Source organism: Schistocerca americana, chromosome 8 (assembly GCF_021461395.2).
Source record: "Schistocerca americana isolate TAMUIC-IGC-003095 chromosome 8, iqSchAmer2.1, whole genome shotgun sequence".
Lineage (NCBI taxonomy): Eukaryota > Metazoa > Arthropoda > Insecta > Orthoptera > Acrididae > Schistocerca > Schistocerca americana.
This window is the reverse complement of record NC_060126.1, coordinates 394,197,847-394,224,514: the sequence shown is the minus strand read 5'-3', so window position 1 is coordinate 394,224,514 and position 26,668 is coordinate 394,197,847. Positions and strand designations below refer to the sequence as shown.

Below are 26,668 nucleotides of genomic sequence, written 5' to 3'. Positions count from 1 at the left end.
GTAATTCGCCATATACTTTTTCTTCCTGTATACATTAAACTGTACAAAATTTAAAAATACAATATAGAGAGACTATTATAGGCCTGGCCTGGTCAACATGTCAGAAGGCAATGTCTTCCGGCTTAGATTCCATTTTAAATAAAGTATTCAGTCTCTGTCTATATTAAGCTTCCACATAGAACCGATGTGGCATTCTTGAAAATGTACTGAATGTATAATGTGCATCTCCCAAACACAAACTAATTAACCAATACTGCTTGGAATTAACAGGTTAATTCTGCTTTTGTGTGTTAGCATTACTGAAAAATCTAGGAAGTTGTATAGTAACTGTACGGGCAAATAACTGATTTAGGTAGTTCAGTCCACATTTTTTTTCCATTTTTTTTTCCATTTGTAAATGTACACATTACATTTATTTACAGTATTTTTCAAGGAGAAAATTGGCAGTTTTCAAATATTATTAAATTCTCGCACCCACAGGAAAATGCAATAGTTAACACAGTATCTGGAGAACAGCACCAGTGCACACTATACTGTAGATTTTATAATGCACAATAATCTTTTACGAGAAAAGAAGACATTTCATGTCTAACATAAGGTTCTCTCTGAAACATACAGTCACTTTTTAAAATATGAGTAATTGCAATTTTCTGTGCATTTGCAAAGAACAAAATTCGAATAGATTTTTTAATGGAACATGCATGTTACTTAACCATTTGGCTCAGCTTCAATGTAACTGCTGCTGTTTCAGCAGAAAGGAACAAACGAATGAAGTATGATATCATATAAATACTTGACATTAGTGTTCACAGCCTATTTGAAAATCATAAATATCATGAAGCCAAAATATACAGAACTGGCAGGACAGTCACATCAGAAAATTTACCTTAACAGTAATTGCTGAATTACTTCATTACACAATCAGTCTATTTCTCACAGTTCACTGGTAAATAATTTGTCTGCAAGTATTTTCAGAAACTATAAAAACCACCAGTACATTATTCAGATTAAATTAAATTTGGTATATCTAGTATGTATACTCTGATTTACAAAAAATCACTGCAGAATTTAAAACATTCACCAACCTATATTTCTACATATTTACAAGCTAAAATCACTGACAAATATCACAATTCTGAAAGAAAGTAGTAATAAAAACTGTATCATTTTTGGTAGCTAGACATACTGGTAAGTTGTTCTACAAACAGCAAAAATACATTATGTTTTATTTATATATACACGTACATAATACCATACACACAAAACTTCCTAAGGCATTGGTCATAAATATACAGAATATAATTCATTGGTCATAAATATAAAGAATATAATTCATCAGTATAAATTAAAATTGTAATTACATACTTCAGTAACTATTTGTACCACCTTGTGTATGTCTTTCAGTGAACAGTTGCAGCCAATTTATATCTCATTACACGAAGCAACTGTTGATTTGTCTAGTGAAAACTGTCTCATTTCAGTATAGTACAGCTTATTATCTGGTGAAAGGCTTGAGGAAAAAGGGAAATGATCAGTACTACAACATGCGGAACCACTTATGGCTCAAACTGCGTGCGTGCACCCACCCTGCCTGCGCGCGCACTCACACACACACACACACACACACACACACTAAACTGAGACTATGTATGCTGGTACAATTTTTTAATCAAAATAGTTCAATATCTGGTACTATCAGTGCAATGAAAATTCACAAAAATCTAAAAATATCAGATGTTTTATACACATATATTTCTTAATATCAACTGGTATATAGCAATATTTGTACAGTTATGGAAATACGTACCAAGAACAAAGGTGAGAAAGGTCATCAAATATGCTCCATTATTCACCGATTCAAAATCTCTCATACATAAATGTTCAAGAGTTGAAGAGTAATATCTGGCAACATGTAGGCACATAAATTTAATTGTAAATATACATAACTGATGCACAAATGCAGTAGTATTTTTGTTTTAGGAAATTCATGTCATTTGGAGACACCCTTAAATGTTTATTGTGGGCTGACTACAAGGTATTTTTCTCTGCTTCCTTCACTTTCGTGTTTCACCAAAATGTCCATGTTCCTTTTATGTACTTTGGACTACTGGTTTTACATACACTAACCCACCTCCTATGTCACTTAAAATGGTATCTACATACACTAGGTACATTCCTGCTATGCACATTACTTCGTTTTGTAAAACAGTGGTCACAGACCTTTCTCCATGTCAAGCCACACCCATAGTGACATTTTGGCTGTGCTTGACAAGAAGAAGATCGCAACTTTTTGGCAATTGGAAGCGATTCCGCAATAACAGCTGCCGTTACAGAACGCAGAATTCTCCCTGGTTCTCTGACAGAACCAACAGTTGCTTTATGAGAGTCTGATGATGAATTCTGTGGCCACACTGACCTACTTGATGTGACCATCAGAGAAGCAGAAGGCCTTCTACGAGTCACAGCTGCATTTCGGCGTAGTTGTCCAACATGTGTGGAGGTCATTTTTCTTCTCTTTCCCCAGCGCTTCCCACAATTGTGCCCATTTCTTGAGCAACTCAATCCAGACTGAAAGAAAAAAAAAATGGATGACATTTGTAATGTTATTCATATGAATCATAAAGAGCACACATTTCAACTGAATAAAATTTAACTATTGGTGATTATGAGACAACCACCAAGTTAGGAAGGAAAGAGAAAGTAGGGAGGGGGCAAGGAGTAGGGAATGGGGATACAGGAGAGATTGGGAGAAGGGATCTATGAGGGAGGGGAAGACAGAGTGGAGGAGGAAGGAAGAGTGAGCGAAGAAAGAAAGGTAGAGGGCATTGGAGAAGGGATGACCGTGTAGGAGGGGAAGAGTCAGAGTGGGCTGGAAGGTAAGGCAGTATAAAGGGAAAGGGAAGTGGCAGATACGGGTTTAGATGGCAGGGTGGGGGTTGAGGGAGGGGTCTCATAGCTTTTTCAAACAAAGCTGTACCACTCTGTATAGTTCTGTACTCATAATTTCAACACCAAACCTCCCTGTAATACATAGATTTCTTGTAGCATCTGCCACAGAGTTTTTCGAGAGCCTCTAATGCTCTCATACCTATTAAATGATCCTGTGACCGAAATGTGCCACATTTTGCTGGATTTTCCTCTATCTCTTCTATTGATTCAAACAGGCAAGGGTCTTTGAGTGATTACCAAAGCATAAGATTTAGTCAAATGAGTGTTTTGTGTCATCTTCCACAGATGAACTGAATTTCGTTAATAAAAATTTCTTGGTTTTCCAGCTATGTCAGGTGGTTAAAAATCCACAAACTTTTGACTGAGCACACTTTGGTCATTATCAAGCAGAATGAATGAAGAGGGGCTGCTGGTATGCCCTTACATTATACTCGATCTGCTGGCTGTGACATCACTGGTGCTTGCAGCTTCACTGTGTATACAGACACATGTTGACTAATCTTTCAACCTGATGATTGCCTGATCCCATGTCATGCTGAGCTACAGGCTGCTATCTCTATTTAGGGTGGCATCTGATGATATTTCAATGGCTTCTTTGATTACATAGTTCCAGAAGCTGTTAGCGTGAGCTACAACAGAGATCATCTCAAAATTGATCCATGACCTTTTCTATAGCCCACTGTTAAAACGAATGTTACCTTCTTGCACTGTTCTAAGTGTGCAGAGTTTGTCCGACGTAAGAGCCACCCCGGATGGTGTCTTTTAGACATCCTGTGTTCCAAGACGTGCCACAGCCATAACTGATCTCAGCAATTACTGGATTTTAGTTGGAGGCTTAAGAATCAACTAGATTTGGTGGCTTTTTGCCAGACTGCTTATCTTGGCCAATAGGGAGCCATACAATGACAAAAATTGTGATTCTTCTTCGAGATCACTTCATTTGTTTGGTATCTGCTGAACTATTGCCTGAAGACCTTGCGTAGATGGCTCAGGTCATAAGGGCAGGTTACCTGCATCTGTTACGTTCTGTAACAGATGTACCACTGTTTTTACACAGTGCTTCAGCTATTACCATCTGCCACAGAAGTATGCACAAGGGCAGGAAAAAAAAAACCAACCTTGTTTTCTAGCTGTTCTGCAGCTCCGTGTCATATAAGACAGTCATGTGCTGAGGAGACACAAAAATCAAGTCCATTTTCGAGCCTTCGTAAAAAACGTGGCAATTACTTAAAACAGTTAGAGATATGACAAGTCTTGGAACACCTGAGTTCTACAAGATAACTTGCGAGTATGACCAATCTTTTGTCCGACAAACAGTGTTCACTGTACAATAATGGAAGGAGTATGGGAAGCTTTATCGCCTACACTACCCCAAATAGTTTTAGTTAGTAATGCTATACAGATCAAATCTGACAAAAGCTGTGTCACAGTTTGCACTAACGGCTTCTGGTGCTGTGTAGTTACAGGATTTTTAAATAAAAATCACTGCTAACACTCATCAGAGAGAGTGTGCCTTACAGCTCAGGGTGGCATGAGATCCAGGAATTATGAGGCTGAAGCAGGCAAACTGAATGTGGAGCCAAGGTATGGCCACATATGGTAATTCCACTAGCAGCAGTGACATCACAGCTGGAAAGCTGGAGTACATAGGGGCATACCAGGAGCCTAGAAGCTGTCATTACACTTGACAATGACCAAGGGACGCCCAGTTGAAAGCTCGTGGTGTTTTAACCACTTAACGTGACTGAAAACCCAAGACAACATGAGAATCTGAAGTCTTAAATTACACTTTCTAAGTCATTCCATGTGAAATCCACCAATAAAAAATAAAAAGAAACCTTGATGATATAGCATTTTGTAATTTTTTGCCAGTTTATTCTGCCTATCAAAATAAGGAAATCCAAAATTATGAAGGTTTTCTGGACATTTCATTTTTGAATTGTTCATTTCTAAAGTTTCCGAAGTGTGGGATTTTAAAATGGCCACATGACGAAATTATTTGACATACAGATGTCAAATTTGTACCACTTTATTCTGTTTATTACAGGCTTTATAAATATGTGCTGTTTGACCAATTTCAGTAAAATGCTAATTTTTCCCAAACCAAACCACCTGCAAATTTTGAAAATTTCATGATCAGGTATTTTGTTTGTTTTGGAAAAAAAGTATGTTAATCATACACTACCACGTAATGTATGTGCCCAATTTCATGATGGCATTCGAAAGAGAACATATGGAAATACATTTTATTTTACTGCTATTTGTATTGCTAACTGTTATCTCAACTGCACTTGCTTTGCAAGCTGGTTCATAAAACTATTGTTAAAATGAAATTAATGAGTACCAATGAAGCACTCTTCAGTGTATCATTTAAAAATTGTACTAAACTATGGCAGATAACAATTGACATAGATAATGTCAACATTATTACGCATTTTCCATTAACTTTTAATTTACTGTTATTCAATTCGTATCTGTGGAACAACTGTGTGTGTGTGTGTGTGTGTGTGTGTGTGTGTGTGTGTGGGTGTGTGTGTGTGTGGGTGTGGGCGCCCGCACACACTATTGTTCTATACAAATATGAGTATATATAATAAAACAAGAACAATCATTTCTGTTGACAGTAATTCACTTCAATAGAGATGGATTGTTGACGCAGAATTAGCAAAGCACTGGCAAGGGAAAGAGAACCAGGTTGCTGTGTGGATGTACAAGTCATTAAGTATGTGTGTTCGGCAGAGATAAAGTGGCAGAAAAGCGTAGGTGTCATAATTAACAATGCTTAATTACCCAATAAAATGTTGGAAGGCACATACTGGAATACAAGAAGTACCAAGCAGAGCCATCAAAGTGAAACATTATACCTGTTGTATTTCAGCATGTGCTGTTTAACATTTTATTGGGAAATTTAGCATTTGAATTTGTGACACTACCACATTTGTGCTAATTTGTCATCTGAGGAACTCCCTACAGAATGAAACCAGTGGCTTAATAAACACACATCAAATAAAAAAAGTCAAAGTGGCTTTCTAACATTCACATTAATCATTGTGGAAGCACAACATAATCAAGTATTATCTCCCTCCCCCCCCCCCCCCCCCTTTGATTGATTGGTGTAAAGCATATACACCATCAGTCACTTTTTCTATGTAACAAATGATTAGTACGCACGGTGAGTTCATCTCAAAGCATATAGGTCACGAGTGAATGTCATACATTATTTCAAAGTTTTCTGAATAAAATGTATGTTAAAGGTTTCTCAAGACACCTCTCAAAAACTGAAATATTTTGATTTTCTGGTGATTTGTTAAACATTATAAACCTCTCTACATAAGAGTATTTGTAGATATATTATAACAAAAGGGAAAATAAAAAAATTGTAATAAAAAGCTGCAAGCAACCGAGATTTGAACTCATTTTCAATAAAAACCTTGTTCACAATACTGTCAGACATGATTAACACAAGCACACTTCCGAGCTTTTTCTCATTTTTAATTTGGAAAATTCAACTATGAAAATTTAACTTCGTTAACTTCAAAATCAAGTTTTGAAAATATGAATAGTCACAGAATGTTAACTGTCTTGAAGAATGATAAAGTGGAAGGACTGCTGTCAGCCATGACATTAATGCTTGAAATTCTTAGACTGTTAAAACATTTTTACATTTACATGGAAGAATATGAAATTTTTTCGATTCTTTAATAAATTATTTTCTCTAAAACCCCCATCCTGAATATTCTAAAAATTGCATGGTATGTTAGTTGGTGATAGTACTTATGGATTTGAGAAATTTTTACGTCAGAAATAACTACTCTCAAGGTAAAAAAAGTCCTGGACACTTAAAAATTTAAACTGATTGCTGATGTTGAGTGAATGTAATGCAAAATTGGTATATCTTAGTCAAAAGAATTATTTACAGTCTCATAAGTGGGTGGGAAAACAACTGTTCATTTTGTTCAAGAATTTTATTAAAAAAAATTAGATATATAAAACAGCTTTGTATATATATTTTCTGTTTCTGCTATTATTCACAAATTTGTATTGTCTTCTGTCATGATTTTACTCCTTTATGATATTCCATGAATTAAAACTGCTTACGCTCTAACAACACTGCACTGTTGAAATGAATTCTTTTTTTTCCCATCTGCTCCTCGTTGAACATGTATACCGTATTTACTCGAATCTAAGCCGCACTTTTTTTCCAGTTTTTGTAATCCAAAAAACCGCCTGCGGCTTAGAATTGAGTGCAAAGTAAGCGGAAGTTCTGAAATATGTTGGTAGGTGCCGCCACAACTAACTTCTGCCATCGAATATATGTAGTGCTACACAGGCATGCTTTGCAGGCACAAAGATAAATACTGGCGCCAAAACCTCTGCGTCAGTAAATAAATTTAAAAAAAAGGCGGAAGACGAGCTTTTTTCTCCGCCCCGAATTTCGACCACTGCATTTTCATACATTATCCAACGAAGTAAATACAAATTCCGTATTGTTCATCTTCGAATGTAGCAGCTTTTCAATGTACTACGAAAGTCTGACTGGCAAGACTGTTTGCGACGTTTGTCAGTATGGCCAATTCTACGTTCTGAATTTTTTCCTACCTGTGAGAAGAGATGGTTGCTAATGGGAACTTTTGTGAATCACATCCAGTATTGTCTTCACCGTAGGAATAATACGAATATAAACATTTTGCCATGTATTCTTTCGTGTTTGCTGCTATCTCATTTAAATCCTGTCTGGCTAATAAACTACGAAACTAGAGTGAGACAACAGCAAACGCGGAAGAATATATGTATCGTGTCATGTTTATATTCGTATTATTCTTATGCCTTGCCCATAGTCTCCGAGCTCCAGCCATGAAGGGCTCAGACTTCTCATCACATGGGGAATTTCCAATGCAGGTACCAATAGTAGGATCTAGGTGTGGTCAGGGGGCTACCACCACGCAGGTACCTGATGACCCGACCCGGCCCCCCCCACTGTGCTTCAACTTCTTATTAAATGATACACTCGTTCTCTTACAAATAGCAAGGGATATTGTAAAATGCTGTATTGCTAACAGTCACGGCATAAAAATAATGATGGGATATCAAACAACACAAATTTATTTGCTAACTTAAAAAGTAAATGTAACAACATGTGGAATAGTGGAGGCACTGAGTCACTGACAGGCCCATACACAAGACTGAAAACTTGCTAGCTTTAGGATGAAAGTGGGTTCCATCATCTATCCGATCTACAAAACATATTGGACCATCCCTATCACATTCCCACTTCCAGACCCTTGCCACACGAGTCATTTCGCTGTGGAGGATCTAGATGCAAGACCTATCCAATTCATCCACCCAGTATATCCTACTCAATTACCATCACAGGCTTACCCCATTCCATCAGAGGCTGGGCCACCTGTTAAAGCAGCCATGTCATATCAGCTTTGCTGAAATTTCTCCACGGCACAATGTATGTGCATGTCCACCTGAACAAATGGCCACTGCCACACTGTGACTCAGAATAGAGTTCACCCAGCAGTAGAACAAGCTGCTGAGGACAATGTCCTCAATTTCAATGGCTGCTTCACAACGCATACTATATGGAAACTTTCTTCAACACCTGCTTCTCTGAATTACATAGACAGCAGTTGTCCTTGCAATGCAACCTTTATTCTTGTAATCTTCCTGCCCACAAACTCCACTAGCCTCCGGCTCACGTTCACCTCTGCACTGCCTCAGCACCTTAATTTCACTAAGCCCACCCCCTCAACCTCTTCCTCACAATATCTCCTCCTGTACTTTCACCCCCTGCTCTCCTTCCCACTCCACTTCTCCAGAGCATCAGCAATGTGTGTTATACAAACTCACAGGTGTTGGTTCTCATGTGTCACATTCCTAACGTATCATGTGCACCTGCCACATACCTATTCTTATCCAATACATCGGTCGCCTCCCCCACATTATCTGTCATCCTTCCTCAAACCTCCAACCCTCCTTTCTCCAGCCTCCCACTCTACCCAATAAAACTCCTCATTTCAGTCAACCTGCAGACAAGCAGTTGCATGGGGGGTGGGGGTACATGCGCACGCTTATGTGTGTACACGTACTCTAGCACAAGAAAAGGATTCAGCCAAAAGTTAGTAACTTTTCAGTCTTGTTTACATTCCTATCAATTAAACACCACCTCTACTATTCGGTGAGTTGTTAGCTTTGTTCTCAAGTTGTTTACATTCTGCCAGAACTTTCCATTAGTATACACATGTACTCATTGTATTTTCTTACCTTCACTCGCGATGAGGTAACTGCATGTCTGTTATCAGACTCGTTTCCCAAACTGTGCTGTTGGTATGGAAATGATACGTTTGTTTGCCTGTCAATGGCCTGTTCCCAATTACTTCGTTGTGTTACAGGCATAGCAAGAGATTGTGAAGCAACAGAGTGTCGCCTATAATCCCTACGTTGCATTACTGATGATGTGAATGTCTTCCCATCAAGAGACTTACTCCTCCTAATGCCCTTATGGTTAACATGAGGAGAAATAATTAACTGGTCATTGCTGGTGTGGTTTAGAGATGCTGCCTGCAAGGCTGAGGAACATAAGGTGTCATGTGACTGGCTCCTCCTCCTCCTTTTCCTCTTCTTCTGTGGAGTTGTAGAAGTAGCTAGTAACTGCCTGTCATCAGCATCAATCTTGGAGCTATTGTCCTTGTTCAAAGAAGAAATATCTCTGCATGCATCAACAGACTTGCTTCTGCGAGTCCTCTTAAGAATAACAGATGATGTGATTACCTTTCTGTTATCAGACTGGCTTCTCCTCCCTCTAAGTTGATTTGGAAATGAAGCAACCGATTGCCTGAGAACAGACTCTTTGCTCCAACTTCTCTTCCCATCTTTTGTAGTGGCAACTAATCTTTCATCAATCTGACATTTAGTACTACTTTCCTGATTCACAGATGATGCACCATTTGTGTCTTCTGATAGGTTTCGCCTCCGCTTCTGTTGTTGAGATGATGATGATGCTGAAGCAAATGACTGTTCACTGTCTATGTGCCTCTTAGAATTTCTGGTCTGTGTTTGAGAAACATTCATTGTAGGTTCATCACCAGCATCTCCATTACACTTTTCCTGTTGGGCAAAATTTGTTGTGACTCTTTTCCTATCATATGACTGGCTCCTTATCCTCTTCTCTTTGGATGTGAATGTAGTAACTGTATCATCAGAATTCTCCTTACAGACTTCTTGGACTGAACATGAAGGTAACTTAAGTGTGTCTGCATCACTGCATAGCTTCCTAGAGCTCTTCTCTGGTGATGGGGGACCTGCATCTGAGAGAATATCATTAGGTTGGGGTTTAAAACTTTTCTTTTGCATTAAACGTGATAAAACCAGTGTTCTGTCATCTGAATGACTCCGTTTCCTCTTATGCTCAACAGTAACTGGTGAACTCATATTCTTGATACTATGTTTACCCCATCTGCTCCTGTGAGATGAAAGGACTGTACTCGTATCCTCAGACTGCCTTGCCCACCATTTCTGTTGCAACAAATTTGAAGCAAATGGTACATTCTCATTTGAATGGTCTCTCATATTTGGGCGAGTTAAAAGTGAAGTAACAGCTTCTGTGTCATTCAATTGATTCCTCTTACTTTTCTGGAGTGGTTCCACCCTACTTCCCTCCAAAACAGTATCATTATCGACATTATTTAAAGAGCTGTTCGTTACAGTCTGCTGCCAATCCGGACAAAAATTCTCAAGTTTTGCTGTGTAGCATGTTGGAAACGTGGTAACCTGTTGTTCTGTGGTAGTGGTAGCCTTATTTTCATCAGAACACACTTTAATTTCCTCTACTCGTGCCGCAGCCAAAGATGTTCCATCTCTTCGCACTGAACAATTGTCCTTAATTGTCAGACATACAGGATCACTGAAACAAACAAAATACAACCTAATTAGACACAATAACTGTAAAAGAGTAACATGAAGTGCAGTTACTGCATATAGTTTTTTCTTTTTACATTCCTACAAATTACTGTTCTTTTAGCAAACTTAAAGGTTCCTAACATGCAAATGTTTTTGTATGTCCAACCTGAAGGTAATACACATGCCCAACATTTAAATTGAGTATATGCATAACTGGAAATGCAATGATTCCACAGTATACTAAAATAATGTTGACAGAATATTCACTGATGAAAGGAATCAACAGAAATCTGATACAAAATTTTATTTTCCTAGCAATCTGTCCTACCATATGAATGGCAGCTGTGACTATCTTCAATCAAAGAATACATGGTAGATGTTATATTGGTGTGTTTTCAGCCAAACTGACAATTCCATTTTTGTGCTGAATATCTCTAGGACTAGCATATTAGTCATTTCAAAACTATGGGCCCTTCACTGTTCTTCAACATCTGGCTCCATTGCATACTGACCATCAGTGTACTGCACCTTAACAGAATTGTGTAATGGTAACGGTAGTGTTCTCTTATTTCAGGCGTGAACATTATTGTTTGGTTGAAAAGGAACACACAAACATACACATATTTAAGAGAAAATATTTATTACATCATTTTTGGGAAATGGCAAAAGATCCATAGTATTTTCATGCCCAATGTTCTAAGTGCAGTTTTAACATACGGGAACCAGACTTCAGTGATACAAAGCTGATTTACAGCAACAAGAATCCGCAACAGTGAATATATAAGTAAATGGTGTTCAAGGTTTCAGCAACAGGGACATTAAACACATGTTAGTAGCACTGTGTAACAATGATCTACATTCAGGATGATTACAATAAAACTACTAATCAGGAGACGGTACTAGACCTGGCAATGTACGATTAAGGGTTACATTTTCAGAATGTTCAGACGAATGTGTGACTTCCGTGACTCCATAAAACACTTCATAATCAGTATTTGAAATTTCACAATTACCAACCAAAACATAACATTTACAGCTGAAAAGAAAGACAACACTCCTCTAACTTCACCAAGCTGCAATGCATTGGAGAGTCTAAGGGAGCTGTGATAAGTCCATAATTATGAAACAGGTAAGATTAATTTCACTAGAAATTGAACAAAATAAGTAAATCTTGTCGTCTTCTTGTCACAAAGTATATCATGAAAGACGGTTAAAATAATTTTTCCCTAACTTTTGGATCAAAACTGTGGTTATGGGGGTAATTCTGAAATTCAGTTCATTTTCGCAAAATAGCATCTGTAGGAAAAATGGGTATGTTTGTAACCACTGTAACTTAATTTATAAATAAATTTTATTGAACTGGCTTTTGTCGGAAAAAAAAAGGATCAACTACGATAGAAAACCATTACAATGCTGGAATTATGCTTACAAATACTACACATCTGTAATGACAGCCTTTAGCCTTGCCTAAACATTTTTGTAAATTTCATGATTTTTTCACCATAATCACAAGTTTCATCATCTTAATTTTTGTTTCACATATTGTTCATTATCATATTTTTCAACATAAAAAAAAAAAAGATCAGAAGGATGTTTGCTCCATTTTAACGATTTGAAACAGAAAGAACGTAAATTATTAAGTGTGCAACTGACATAAAACACACTGGTGACATTCCAAAAAGTGTTCACTCTTTTAAGCAAGCTATCAATAGAGAATATTGTGTCTAATCCAAAAGTATATGAGCTACTGGTGCTTGTGTTAGGAATATGCAAAGTCACTAAAATATTTTCATACGGGATACAGCATGTATTAGTATGAAGTGGTCACGAATCAAGTGAGGAAGATCCACTTGGTCTCAAGAACCTGAACTCTCCATCTCCACTTATGTTCTGTCATCACAGACAACCACAGCTAACATTTCTTCTTTTACAGTGACAGAGGCCTTTTTTTAAGACCCTGCTTGGAAGTGCAGTGAACTTGCATGAATTTAGTAGAAGATGAGACATGCTTATCAGCAGCTTGCTTTCATTTAGTGGTTTGAAAAAATTATTCACTCTTTTTCCCAGAATGATAGAATCATTTTATATATATATATATATATATATATATATATATATATATATATATATATATATATATATATATATATATATATATATAAAACAAAGATGATGTGACTTACCAAATGAAAGTGCTGGCAGGTCGACAGACACACAAACAAACACAAACATACACACAAAATTCAAGCTTTCGCAACAAACTGTTGCCTCATCAGGAAAGAGGGAAGGAGAGGGAAAAGACGAAAGGATGTGGGTTTTAAGGGAGAGGGTAAGGAGTCATTCCAATCCCGGGAGCGGAAAGACTTACCTTAGGGGGAAAAAAGGACGAGTATACGCTCGCACACACACATATATCCATCCACACATATACAGACACAAGCAGACATATTTAAAGACAAAGAGTTTGGACAGAAATGTCAGTCAAGGCAGAAGTGCAGAGGCAAAGATGTTGTTGAATGACAGGTGAGGTATGAGTGGCGACAACTTGAAATTAGCGGAGATTGAGGCCTGGTGGATAACGGGAAGAGAGGATATATTGAAGAGCAAGTTCCCATCTCCGGAGTTCGGACAGGTTGGTGTTAGTGGGAAGTATCCAGATAACCCGCACGGTGTAACACTGTGCCAAGATATGCTGGCCGTGCACCAAGGCATATTTAGCCACAGGGTGATCCTCATTACCAACAAACACTGTCTGCCTGTGTCCATTCATGCGAATGGACAGTTTGTTGCTGGTCATTCCCACATAGAATGCGTCACAGTGTAGGCAGGTCAGTTGGTAGATCACGTGGGTGCTTTCACACGTGGCTCTGCCCTTGATCGTGTACACCTTCCGGGTTACAGGACTGGAGTAGGTGGTGGTGGGAGGGTGCATGGGACAGGTTTTACACCGGGGGGCGGTTACAAGGGTAGGAGCCAGAGGGTAGGGAACCTCTTAGTTCATCCCTATGAAATCCCCAAACCTTCTTCCCTTTTTTTTAAATAACTTACCGACTAAAGTGGCATCATTGACAGGAGCAGAAAGGCACATAGAAAGTACGAAATCAAAAAACAAAAAAGTCCTTCAGAGACACTCCTCCCCCCCCCCCCCCTCTCTCTCTCTCTCTCTCTCGCTCGCGGTGTTTTCTAGTGCTGCTGCTAGTCTGAATTTTTCATTGTTGTTTCACATATTACTGTTTAGCGATTCAAAGCAACAATCATTACAGATTTATTTCAATGTATGAGTCCTAGCAAGAAGGCTAAAACACCCTTCTGATTTTTTTTAACATTGAAAAGTGAAGGTATTATCTGAAATAAAAATTAAGATGGTGTAACTTATGATTTTGGCGAATGGGGGGGGGGAGTCTTTAGAAGTAGCCATCATCATCATCATCACAGACTTGTAAATATTTGCATGCATAAATCCAGCATTATATTGAAAATTTCATCTTTCCAGCAACACCAAATTGAATAAAACTGATTAATAAATTTAAAAAGCCACCCCGTCTCTCTATGTCAGTTTCAAATTTCAAAATGGTCTCCCTAAATATAGTTTTGATCAAAAACTTCTGGAAATAATATTTTAACCTCCTTTTACAACATACTTTCTTATACCAAAATTTCATCTACATCTGTGATAGGAGGGCAACAGCCACTGGGTGCTTTCATGTGAAATAGGCAATAACCACCACCACCACCACCAATTGCTATGTAACAGTGGTCCTACGCAATTTAGCTGCCTGGATTCCAATCAGACTGTGAGTTGCTGTTCCCACAACTATATATAGTCCACCTTGACTTTTCATATACTATTTGATCCATAACTGCCCCCCCCCCCCCCCCCCCCGCAAGAACCCATTCCCCACCCTATCCTTTGGTCTGTCCATGGCATTTCTTGAACCAGTCATCTGATAGGTTTCTTCATCCATGCAATATGCACTGGAGACCGCAATAACCGAAAACTTCCCATTTGAGAGTACGGTCCAGCTCTATATCCCTTTAAAAGAGACTATCATATGAATTATGTCTTTTCACAATTAAACCCATAAAATTAATAATTTGTATCTTCTCATATACGCTGCTGTAAAGGTCAAGCTCTCACATGTTACAAGTAAAATCTTAATAAAGAAGCAGGAAATATTAATGAGACACTGATTTATCAGACTGTTATATTCTTGATCAAGTGTGCCACAGTGTGCTTGTCTTGTTTTCTTGAACTCCTCTCATGTTTCAATCTAACCACATTAAATTAGATTGGAGGCACTGATACCCATACACACTCCAGAGATCCACACAATATCCTCTCAAAACAACTTAGAAGCAATTGAGGAAAACTTTAATTGTAGCACTGTGAACAAGAACCTGTGACTGACAAAACATTGGTTTAATTAACTGCATGAAAATGACAGTGCTTAACGAAAGCTTTATATAAATATAACTATTATTTACAATGGAAACTCCAGGTAAGAATATCAACAATGTAGGAAAAGGTAGACTGCTACTTACCGCAAAGAAGACACGTCAAATTGCAGGCAGGCACGATTAAAAGACACAGCCTTCGTCAGTGAACACACACACACACACACACACACACACACACACACTCTCGACCCCCCAACTCCAGCATCTTGGGCCAGAATGCAACATCACGTGGGATGCAAGCAGTAATCTAGAGGGGGTGGGGAAGGGGAAGGGATAGTAGTGCAAGGATGGGGGGAGAGACAAAAGATGTACGGTGGAGTTTGCAGGGCTCAGACTGTAAACAGGTGCAGCGTCACGAGGTTGTTGGGCAGGAAGGTGGGGAAAAAAGTAACAAAAAAGGAGTGGAGTGGGCGAAGGTGGATGGATGCATTGGCACAACAATGGAAATAAATATGGTGGGAGACATGAATGGGGAGGATATGGTAAGACAGAGAGGGTGGAAACTGTTGGGTGGAGGGTGTGGGGACAGTATGTTACCATATGTTGAGGCCAGGATAATTATAGGAGGGGAGAATGTGTTGTTAGCATAACAATCATCTGCGTAGTTCAGAAAAGCTGGTGACGGAGGGAAGGCTCCAGATTGCTCAGGTAGTGAAGCAGCCATTGAAATCAAGTGTGTATGTTCAGCTTTGCTCTTGGCCACAGTTTGGCAGTGGTTGCTCATTCTGGTGGACAGCTGGTTGGTAGTCATACCAATACAAACAGTTTTGATTACCTATTATCGTGTCCTGAAATTACAGACATCCTACCTGAGATACTTCCCATCCTTCCTAAAGTGGTGTTCCGTCACCCACACAACCTTCACATCATCATACTACATCCCTATACTGCTCCTAATCCCAACCACTTGCCACAAGGATCATATCCCTGTTGAAGATCCAGGTGCAAAACCTGCCCAATCCACCCACCCATCACTTCCTATTCCAGTCCTGTCACAGGTTTATCCGACCCCCTCAGGGGCTGGGCCACTATGAAAGCAGCCAAGTTATTTACCAGCTCTGCTGCAATCATTGCCCAGCTTTTTATATCGGTATACTATCAACCAGCTGTTCACCAGGATGAACGGCCACTGACAAGCTGTGGCCAAGAGTGAAGTAAACCACAACATGCAGCTGAACATAATACACTTTATTTCAATGGCTGCTTCAGTACCCGAGCCATGTGGATCCTTCCCTCCACAACCAGCTTTTCTGAGCCGTGCAGATGAGAGTTACACTTACAGCACATTTTCCACTCCCGAAATTATCCCAGCCTCAACTTAAGGTAACATACTGTTTCCACACTCTCCACCAAACAGCTTCCACCCCGTCTGTCCTATTGTCTCCTCCCCATTCTTGTCTTCCTCCCCATTTTCGTCTCCCACTCTGTAGCCCTCTGCCAATGCGTCCACCTGTCTTTCTCCGCTCCTCTCCTTTTTCCCCCACCTCCCTGCCCTACAATCTCCTGACGCTGCACCTGTTGGCCGCCTAGTCCCTGCACACTCCACCAGTTAGCATTTGTCTCTCTCCCCACCCATACACTACTATGCCTTCCTCTTCCCCACCCCCTCCAGATTGCTGCTTGCATCCCACATGATATTGTGCCAGTCTGCAACTTGATGTGTCTTCTTTATGATGTAGCAAGCTATCTTTTTCTACACTGTTAACTATTATTTGCAATAAGTAAATAAAATAAGTTAAAGGAGAGAGGTAGGTAGGAAAATGCTTGACATGTCGTTACAGAAAAAAGAAAGTTTCAATTGGATGCGGCCAGGAAGGAGAACATCTGTCTCTTCTTCAACTGAGACATCCAAGCATCTGCCTCAACTTTTTTGGAATACTAGAGAAGAACTGCATCTGATTGAGTACACTGAGATTGAACTCAGCTGCTCCCAAAAGCCAGTCCAGTGTGATTTTTGGCTCTGCAAAACCTGTGAAGGTCCATGTAATTACAGCCAACATACCACCTCCAAAATCTCCTGAACCTGTAAGATTTATTTTCCTAATGTGAGAGCAGATTCCAGATGCATTCTCCTAGAGTGAGACCATACTAATTTTTTGTCCATTGGGGGGGGGGGGGGGGATGCTGCTGCGAGAGCGCATCACGCACACAGCAGAGTATGGACCAGCTAACGTACGTAGTGAAGGTGCAGCACGCATACTTCAGAGGTCATTTCACGCGCATGTGGTGTCCGTGAACTCGGCACCAGTACACGGTTGTCGGGGGCCTATCATATGTGCACAACATGCGTGTGTGGGACATAAGTGTAAAATGTGCTTACCCGAAGTTTGTGTATCCTGTGCCATGCAATGGTTGGCCACGTACAGATGAAACAGTTTTGAACCATTGTAACGTGTTCTACTTTCATGGCCACAAATAGGATACAGACATAAAGGATTACGAAACGAACCGATTTGTATTGTAAATGTTACGTTATATTTAAACAGACATATGTAGTTCAGACTACATATGAATAGGACATAGGCATTAATTTACATCATCCTGGATGTTTTTACAATGATTGTGAACTAGCATCTCGATATTTGGTGTGAAATTACTAGTTATTAGGTGCACTGCACCAGTCATATGAGCATCAGTAAGACCACTCCTAAGCTTCGATTTTGTCAGTTTCATTGCGGAGAAAATACTTTCGCTCAAGTATGTTGTTCCAAAAAAACTATATACACGAGCGGCTATTTTAAATAACAATGGAAACTGTTAACGTGTGAAACATTTGTAAAAGTTTTCCAAGGTTTCTGCAGTGTGAAACTTCTCCTTCAGCACACGTTTACATTGAAAGTCTATGAGATCCAACTGAATTTCGGAAGGCACATTTTCAACATTAACTGCCAAAGGAGTCACAAATAGGTTGACATTGCATTCCAGTCAATGTAAGTCTTCAAACCCACTAGACTGTAACATCGTTACAAAGCCATCAAAAATTTCTTTGAGCCCCTCCTGCTCCGAATTGTTTTCACTAACTACTAGTGCAACGCTCGGGAAGTGTACAGCCGACATTTCTGACAGTTGCTTTGCCCACAAAAGCAGTTTTCTCCTGAAAGCCAAAACAGGGTCAAACACTTTGCTAATTACCTTATTTCAACCTTGCAAAGCTTCATCCACACTATTCAGATGCTTGGTTACGTCAGATAAAAACGCAAAGTCTAAAATCCACTGAGAGTCTTCCAATTCTTGCACCGGTTTTCATTTCGCATCCATGAATAACGCCGTATCTTTAGGTAAATTAAAAAATCGTTCTAAAACAACACCTCCACTCAACCAGCGTACTTCACAAAAATATGGAACATCACCATATTCACACTAGAGATCTGCCAGGAACGATTTGAATTGTCTGTGTCCCAAATTCTGCGATCTGATAATGTTAACTTTTTATAACCACGTGTATGACGCCAACCAGTTTGGCACATTTTGCTAGCAAACTAAGACTGTGAAGAACGCAATGCACTGCTGGTAGTTCCCACTGAAAACTGACGGCTTTCACCCATTTTTTTGCATAAAAGCAATGACACCAGAATTACGACCAATAATTGCAGGAGCCCCATCTGTCGCAATCTATGAAAGTTTTTCCCAACACAGCTCGTATTTCTCTACTATATGTTCAATGTGTGAAAATATATTGTTGGCCATTGTTTTTTAACACATTGGCATTAAATCGAGGAGTTCCTCAATCACATTAAACTGAACATCAACTCCTCGCAAAAAGACTGCAATTTGAGCAACATCACATACATCAGTGTTTTCGTCCAATGCTAATGAAAAGACCACCAAATCTTTGATCCTGTTTCTCATATGACCTTCCACATTGTGTGCCATTTCTACAATGTACCTGCAAGCCATTCTCCGTGAAAGAGGAACAGTTCCAAAAACAGGAAGACATGCTGGGCACAAAACTGTTGCGACGGCAACAAAACATTCTTTCACAAATTCTCGAATGCCGAAGGGCCGTTCTGTTTTAGCTATTATAAGAGCTACATGATAGCTTAGTGTCATCGCTGCATCATTGTGGATGATGAGGTTTTCGTACATTAAATATTTACAGGAAAAGATAAAAATGATGGAAAATGCACATAACATATTATTAATAACAGTAATAATGTGAATCAAAGTCATAATTATCCACTTGCATTCATAAGTCTTTCTCCTTTTTCCATTTCAGTTTGATAAGACTGGCTTTTCTTTCTTCATTATTGAAACAGACTATACCCTTCTCGTGAAGCAGTTGATAATGTCACATCACATTGTACTTCTTCCATGAAGACAATGTTGCATTGCAAATCATTTACCGAGGTCAGCTTTGCGTTCCAATAAAAAGTACTCTTCTTCCCACTGCGGATTACAGATCAAAGGACTTACGTTTCAACGATTTTAACTCCTCCAAAGCCATTTTCCACCTAGTAGTTCTGTTTTATCACAAACACCGAATGCGATAAAACGGCGGTAAGTAAACGGACCTAGTGGCTCCGCACGGTGCAGTGACGTACGTGGCTAGGCGAGTAGATGGTGGGGGTACTGCTGGCTGGTGGGAGAGCCGAGGGCAGGCCTTGCGGACATCTGCGAGCACCCGTGGTTGCGAAACTGTATTTGCCCAGCCCTGGATTAGATTCTGATCCAACCTAACCTGCTTGCACCCGTCAAAAACTGACGAATGAGATCGGGTGCACCATGACCACACTGTCGTCTGATAGCATCTGATCACAACAAAAAATAACCAACACTCATTCACAACTTACAGCAAAAACATCGCAACATACACAATACTACACTAAGCATCTAAACACACACAGAATCAGCTCCCAGACGTATGCTCTACAAACTTATCACAGTACTACTTGACAAACAACTGTAATAAGGAGCTGGACATACTAATTCAGATAGCAAAAACAAAGCACATGAAATGGTGAGATGGCAATGGTTCTTCACAAAATAAAAACGTTAATATAATTTATGTTAGTAAAGTTATGCATAGAAGGACAGAAAGAATACATAAGCAAGAAGGAATGACACAAGCAAGAAGGAATGACACAAGCAAGAAGGAATGACACAAGCAAGAAGGAATGACACAAGCAAGAAGGAATGACACAAGCAAGAAGGAATGACACAAGCAAGAAGGAATGACACAAGCAAGAAGGAATGACACAAGCAAGAAGGAATGACACAAGCAAGAAGGAATGACACAAGCAAGAAGGAATGACACAAGCAAGAAGGAATGACACAAGCAAGAAGGAATGACACAAGCAAGAAGGAATGACACAAGCAAGAAGGAATGACACAAGCAAGAAGGAATGACACAAGCAAGAAAGAATGACACAAGCAAGAAAGAATGACACAAGCAAGAAAGAATGACACAAGCAAGAAAGAATGACACAAGCAAGAAAGAATGACACAAGCAAGAAAGAATGACACAAGCAAGAAAGAATGACACAAGCAAGAAAGAATGACACAAGCAAGAAAGAATGACACAAGCAAGAAAGAATGACACAAGCAAGAAAGAATGACACAAGCAAGAAAGAATGACACAAGCAAGAAAGAATGACACAAGCAAGAAAGAATGACACAAGCAAGAAAGAATGACACAAGCAAGAAAGAATGACACAAGCAAGAAAGAATGACACAAGCAAGAAAGAATGACACAAGCAAGAAAGAATGACACAAGCAAGAAAGAATGACACAAGCAAGAAAGAATGACACAAGCAAGAAAGAATGACACAAGCAAGAAAGAATGACACAAGCAAGAAAGAATGACAGAAGCAAGAAAGAATGACATAAGCAACAAAAAACCTGAGATTAAAGATTGTACAGTTTACACCAGTAAGTTAAAGTGTGAGAAGTGTTGGTGATCCAAGCAAACAAAAGCAAGCAAGGAAAAAACATCATTACAGTGACCACTGAAGATGTTTTAAAATAAAGGGGAACACGTTTGGTTTTAACAAGACTTTCATTACAGTCTCAAAAGACAGTATTTAACTTATGTAATTAGTAATAATTAATAGTTTTTTTCCCTGCACATTACATTCTTGGTGCAAGTCTTCTGCAACTGCAATGATCTTAATTCAGTTTTCCACACTCCCCTACATTCCCATAACTTTCAACATACCTGCAAAGTGAATCTCCAACTTTCACAACACGACCAGCTGTATCTTCTGCCACAGAACTAGTGTCTCGCACTGCTGGAGGGACTACAGAGGCATCAACGTCACCATCAACAGGACTCCATGAAGGTTCATTTTTCACTCTTGCAGCTACAGGTGGAGGCCCAACCCATTCACCAGGAGTGGCAAATGGCAATCTGGAATTTTTATCAGTTTCTCTGATGCCATCAGCACAACGCTGCTGTGGTCCCTTTCGTGAAACCGAAGCACCAGCAGTTTGAGTGTTGCTAGTCTCAACATGTTCACAATTTTCCTTTACCTACAAGGACAAGCAACAGAAAATAGTTCATTCAGTTTACAGCAATTAAACTGGTAATTCAATTACTACATTCAATCACTGCAATAGGTGCAAGGAAGGCAGCAGGGGTGAACAGAATAAGTGGAGAAATACTAAAAATGTTTGAGTGTGCGCTGTGCCTGACCTAAGATTCCTGTTTGAGTTCTTTATAAATAATAGTGTGCTCTCAGATGAATGGAAAGAAGAGGTACAGGGTGTTTCAAAAATGACCGGTATATTTGAAACGGCAATAAAAACTAAACGAGCAGCGATAGAAATACATCGTTTGTTGCAATATGCTTGGGACAACAGTACATTTTCAGGCAGACAAACTTTCGAAATTACAATAGTTACAATTTTCAACAACAGATGGCGCTGCAAGTGATGTGAAAGATATAGAAGACAACGCAGTCTGTGGGTGCGCCATTCTGTAAGTCGTCTTTCTGCTGTAAACGTGTGCTGTTCACAACGTGCAAGTGTGCTGTAGACAACATGGTTTATTCCTTAGAACAGAGGATTTTTCTGGTGTTGGAATTCCACCGCCTAGAACACAGTGTTGTTGCAACAAGACGAAGTTTTCAACGGAGGTTTAATGTAACCAAAGGACCGAAAAGCGATACAATAAAGGATCTGTTTGAAAAATTTCAACGGACTGGGAACGTGACGGATGAACGTGCTGGAAAGGTAGGGCGACCGCGTACGGAAACCACAGAGGACAACGCGCAGCTAGTGCAGCAGGTGATCCAACGGCGGCCTCGGGTTTTCGTTCGCCGTGTTGCAGCTGCGGTCCAAATGACGCCAACGTTCACGTATCGTCTCATGCGCCAGAGTTTACACCTCTATCCATACAAAATTCAAACGCGGCAACCCCTCAGCGCCGCTACCATTGCTGCACGAGAGACATTCGCTAACGATATAGTGCACAGGATTGATGACGGCGACATGCATGTGGGCAGCATTTGGTTTACTGACGAAACTTATTTTTACCTGGACGGCTTCGTCAATAAACAGAACTGGCGCATATGGGGAACCGAAAAGCCCCATGTTGCAGTCCCATCGTCCCTGCATCCTCAAAAAGTACTGGTCTGGGCCGCCATTTCTTCCAAAGGAATCATTGGCCCATTTTTCAGATCCGAAACGATTACTGCATCACGCTATCTGGACATTCTTCGTGAATTTGTGGCGGTACAAACTGCCTTAGACGACACTGCGAACACCTCGTGGTTTATGCAAGATGGTGCCCGGCCACATCGCACGGCCGACGTCTTTAATTTCCTGAATGAAGATTTCGATGATCGTGTGATTGCTTTGGGCTATCCGAAACATACAGGAGGCGGCGTGGATTGGCCTCCCTATTCGCCAGACATGAACCCCTGTGACTTCTTTCTGTGGGGACACTTGAAAGACCAGGTGTACCGCCAGAATCCAGAAACAATTGAACAGCTGAAGCAGTACATCTCATCTGCATGTGAAGCCATTCCGCCAGACACGTTGTCAAAGGTTTCGGGTAATTTCATTCAGAGACTACGCCATATTATTGCTACGCATGGTGGATATGTGGAAAATATCGTACTATAGAGTTTCCCAGACTGCAGCGCCATCTGTTGTTGAAAATTGTAACTACTGTAATTTCGAAAGTTTGTCTGCCTGAAAATGTACTGTTGTCCCAAGCATATTGCAACAAACGGTGTATTTCTATCGCTGCTCGTTTAGTTTTTATTGCCATTTCAAATATACCGGTCATTTTTGAAACACCCTGTAGTAACACCTGTATACAAGGGGAGAGGAACAAGGGACAAGAGACAATGTCAAAAACTGCAGACCAGTTAACCAGTAATGTAAGTAAAATATCTGAGAGACCATCGATAAATATAAAGGGTGTCCCACTTAAAGCCAGCATACCTCACATATCGGTTAATTATCTCTAGTTGAATTTCCTGTGAAGTGGCAACAGTGTCTCGAAAGTTGGCTACACTGCATTTTAATGCAAAGTTGAGTGCAGCTGTGTGTGTTCACACATCAGTAGTTGTGAGCAGCTCATGCAGTTAGAGAACTGGCGCAGTTTGCATTAGAACAGTGAATTGATACAGTGAAGTGTTACGTTAACACAGGCTCCATCAAGGAATGTAAAGAAATGTTTCAAGTGAAGTGTCCTGGTAGGAAACTTCCCATAACCAGCACTATTCGAGATCGGTACAAGGTACAGAGAGTTGTAGAATCTGTTCAGAATGAGCAGAGGAATAGGTGACAGACACTGAGGAACCCTGAAACTCCAGGCAGAATTCGCATGGACATTATAAGAAGTACCAAAAGTCAGGAAGGAGGTTATCGCATAAGGCTGGTGTATCTCTTACATTGTGTCATCATGTACTAAATAATATGAAAGGAACAGCCTTTCATGCGAGTGTTGTGCAATAGCCGAAATTTGAGTATCAGGAGATAAAGAGTTCATTATTTCGACTGACTTTTAATATCACTTGCTAATGGTTACTTGGACCCCTTGCTTTACTTCATGTCAGATGAGGCCTGGCTTCATTTGTCAGATTATGTAAACTACCAAAATTGCAGATAACAGTCAAAGGACAACCCACAAATTCTGCACAAAGACCCTCTCCACTCAAAGATAAGCATTTGGCATGCGCTGTCCAGCATGCTTGTTATTGGCCCCATATTTTTCAATTGCACTTTGAAACATTGCAACATATTTAAGAGCTTTTTGACTCTTTCTACACACAATTAACATATGCAGACAAGCACGTCAGTAAAGGTCCCCAGACTTAACATTGTGTGACTTATTTATGGGGCACACTAAAAAGCAAAGTGTATGCTTACAATCCTCATACAACAGACGATCTTAAATGCAACATTACCACAGAAATTAATATCACACCTGCAGAATTACAGCGTGTTGCCGGTAATGTCGTCACATGAAGTCAGCAGTGCCTGGACGCCCATGATCATGAGTTCCAGCATCTCTTCTAAACAAGTAACTGTTTTTAATGTTCCTTTTGCCTATTCTTTTTTAGTTAGTTCACTGTTACTTGAAAGTTGGATATAATGCGTACTGAATTTCTGTGGGACACCCTGTACAATGAATGTTTGCAGGGAAGTGGGGCACTGGTTTAAGAGACAAAATGAATTCACAACACAGCTTTCATGTGATTCATAGCTAGTTGGCTTTCAGTAGGAAGTGGCTGACAGGACACGGCAATTTGACTGCACAGCCACTGATCTTTCCAAAGCCTTAGATAACGTAAATGGCATGGTACTGCAAACAAAACTGCAAGGGCTGGGATGGAAGAGTAGTATGCTGGATGTCAGAATATCTACAACACAGAAAAGAGAGTGTGAAGGTATGAGACTTCAGATCGGAGGTAGCGACAATAGAGAAAGGTACATCACAAGGCAGTACATTATAGCCATCACTGTTTCTGATAATGACTATTTGCTGTCGATACAGTAGTTTACTAGGAAGTACAGAACTTTGAAAACTGTGAGATTCTGGAGAAAGGTTTTGAAGTCATCAGAAACTGGATCCCTAGAAATGGGACGTTAGCAAAAGCAGAGAAGAGACTACTCAAGCAACAAAATAAAGAAAAATTGTGACTGATAGAAGAAGATTTGTTTATAAACAAACCTATTAATAGAAATGCTGGTGTCACATCACGTGATAAGCTGGCCCACGAGCTTAAATAAGAACACGAAATAGGCTCGTAGGTCACGAAAGATTGCCCACGCCTGTTACAGACAATAGGAAAAGGGTACATTTTATTGTACAAAAATGTATAATAATCTAAGGATATAATGTATTCACAAGATCTAAAACGTCATGTTCACCACCTTACTGACAGAATATTTATGAGCATATAAAATTATAAGTGGTATTGTAATATGAACCTTCAAACGACAAACTGAGTCCTTCATGTCTTTATACATGAGAAAAATACTGGAGACCTTAACACTTTGAAGACTGGCCACTTACAAGAATTTTGGGCCTAGAAAGGCAGCCATTTATGTCATTATTTAAAGCATTACTGACACATATGTAATTGATATATTGTAAGGAGTAACACACACTAAAAAAGATCAAGCTTTAAGATTAATTTTTCATGTTTACTTTAGTCTTCGACAGTCTATAAATTTTAAAATAATTACATTTACCAAGAAAAAATTTACATAAAACTCAAAACAGCTTTTTCTACCAAGGAATAAAACTGTACTATAAATTACCAAAAGAGATTAAGGTAATTGCAAAAATACACTTATTTAAAAAAGCAGCTAAAAAGTACCTGTTATGCAATATATTTTATACATTGAAGGATTACTTAGACAAAACAGAGTTGGGGTTTGGTTAAAAAAAAAGTTATACAAATAAATAAAAATAATAATTATAAAACATCCAACATTCCACATAACACCTTCACACTATGTTTTTCCCTTCTTTTTTCCTTTTCTAGAAAAACTTATCCCCAATCTATGGGTAGCACAATACTAACACCTCAACATCTCACTTATTATAGAGGGATGCTGACTCAGTCTTTCTGTATAGCAAATGGGGAGTTACAGTACAGAAAATGGCCCAGAGATCACTAGTGTGTGTGTGTGTGTGTGTGTGTGTGTGTGTGTATATAAAGTGTTACGAAACAATGTGTGTATAGCATGTGCAGTGAGGCATTACATTATCTAATAAGTTATTTGTAAAGAAAGTATTGTATACCAGGAGTAAATCTAATGATTGTCTAACTAGAAGTCTGTAAGTGTACGTGTATGTGTATACGAATTAGCTTATTTTAATTTATTTGGTATAAACTTGTAAATAGTTTGACATGTCCTACAACCTTGTAAAAAAGGATCTACGGATGAATAAAGC

At 39.4% G+C, this 26,668-nt stretch overlaps 1 protein-coding gene across 1 annotated transcript in view; it reads right to left on the bottom strand.

Moving 5' to 3' along the window:
- Window positions 1-354: 354 nt before the first annotated feature.
- Window positions 355-26,668, bottom strand: part of LOC124544867 — a 105,716-nt gene continuing 79,402 nt past the window's right edge. Inside the window, exons 6-8 of the mRNA XM_047123579.1 lie at window positions 21,467-21,780; window positions 9,220-10,858; window positions 355-2,568 (exon numbers count right to left, since the gene is read on the bottom strand). Of these exons, the coding sequence (XP_046979535.1) occupies window positions 2,140-2,568; window positions 9,220-10,858; window positions 21,467-21,780 (2,382 nt within the window). The 3' untranslated portion in view covers window positions 355-2,139. The remainder of the gene's footprint in view (window positions 2,569-9,219; window positions 10,859-21,466; window positions 21,781-26,668) is intronic.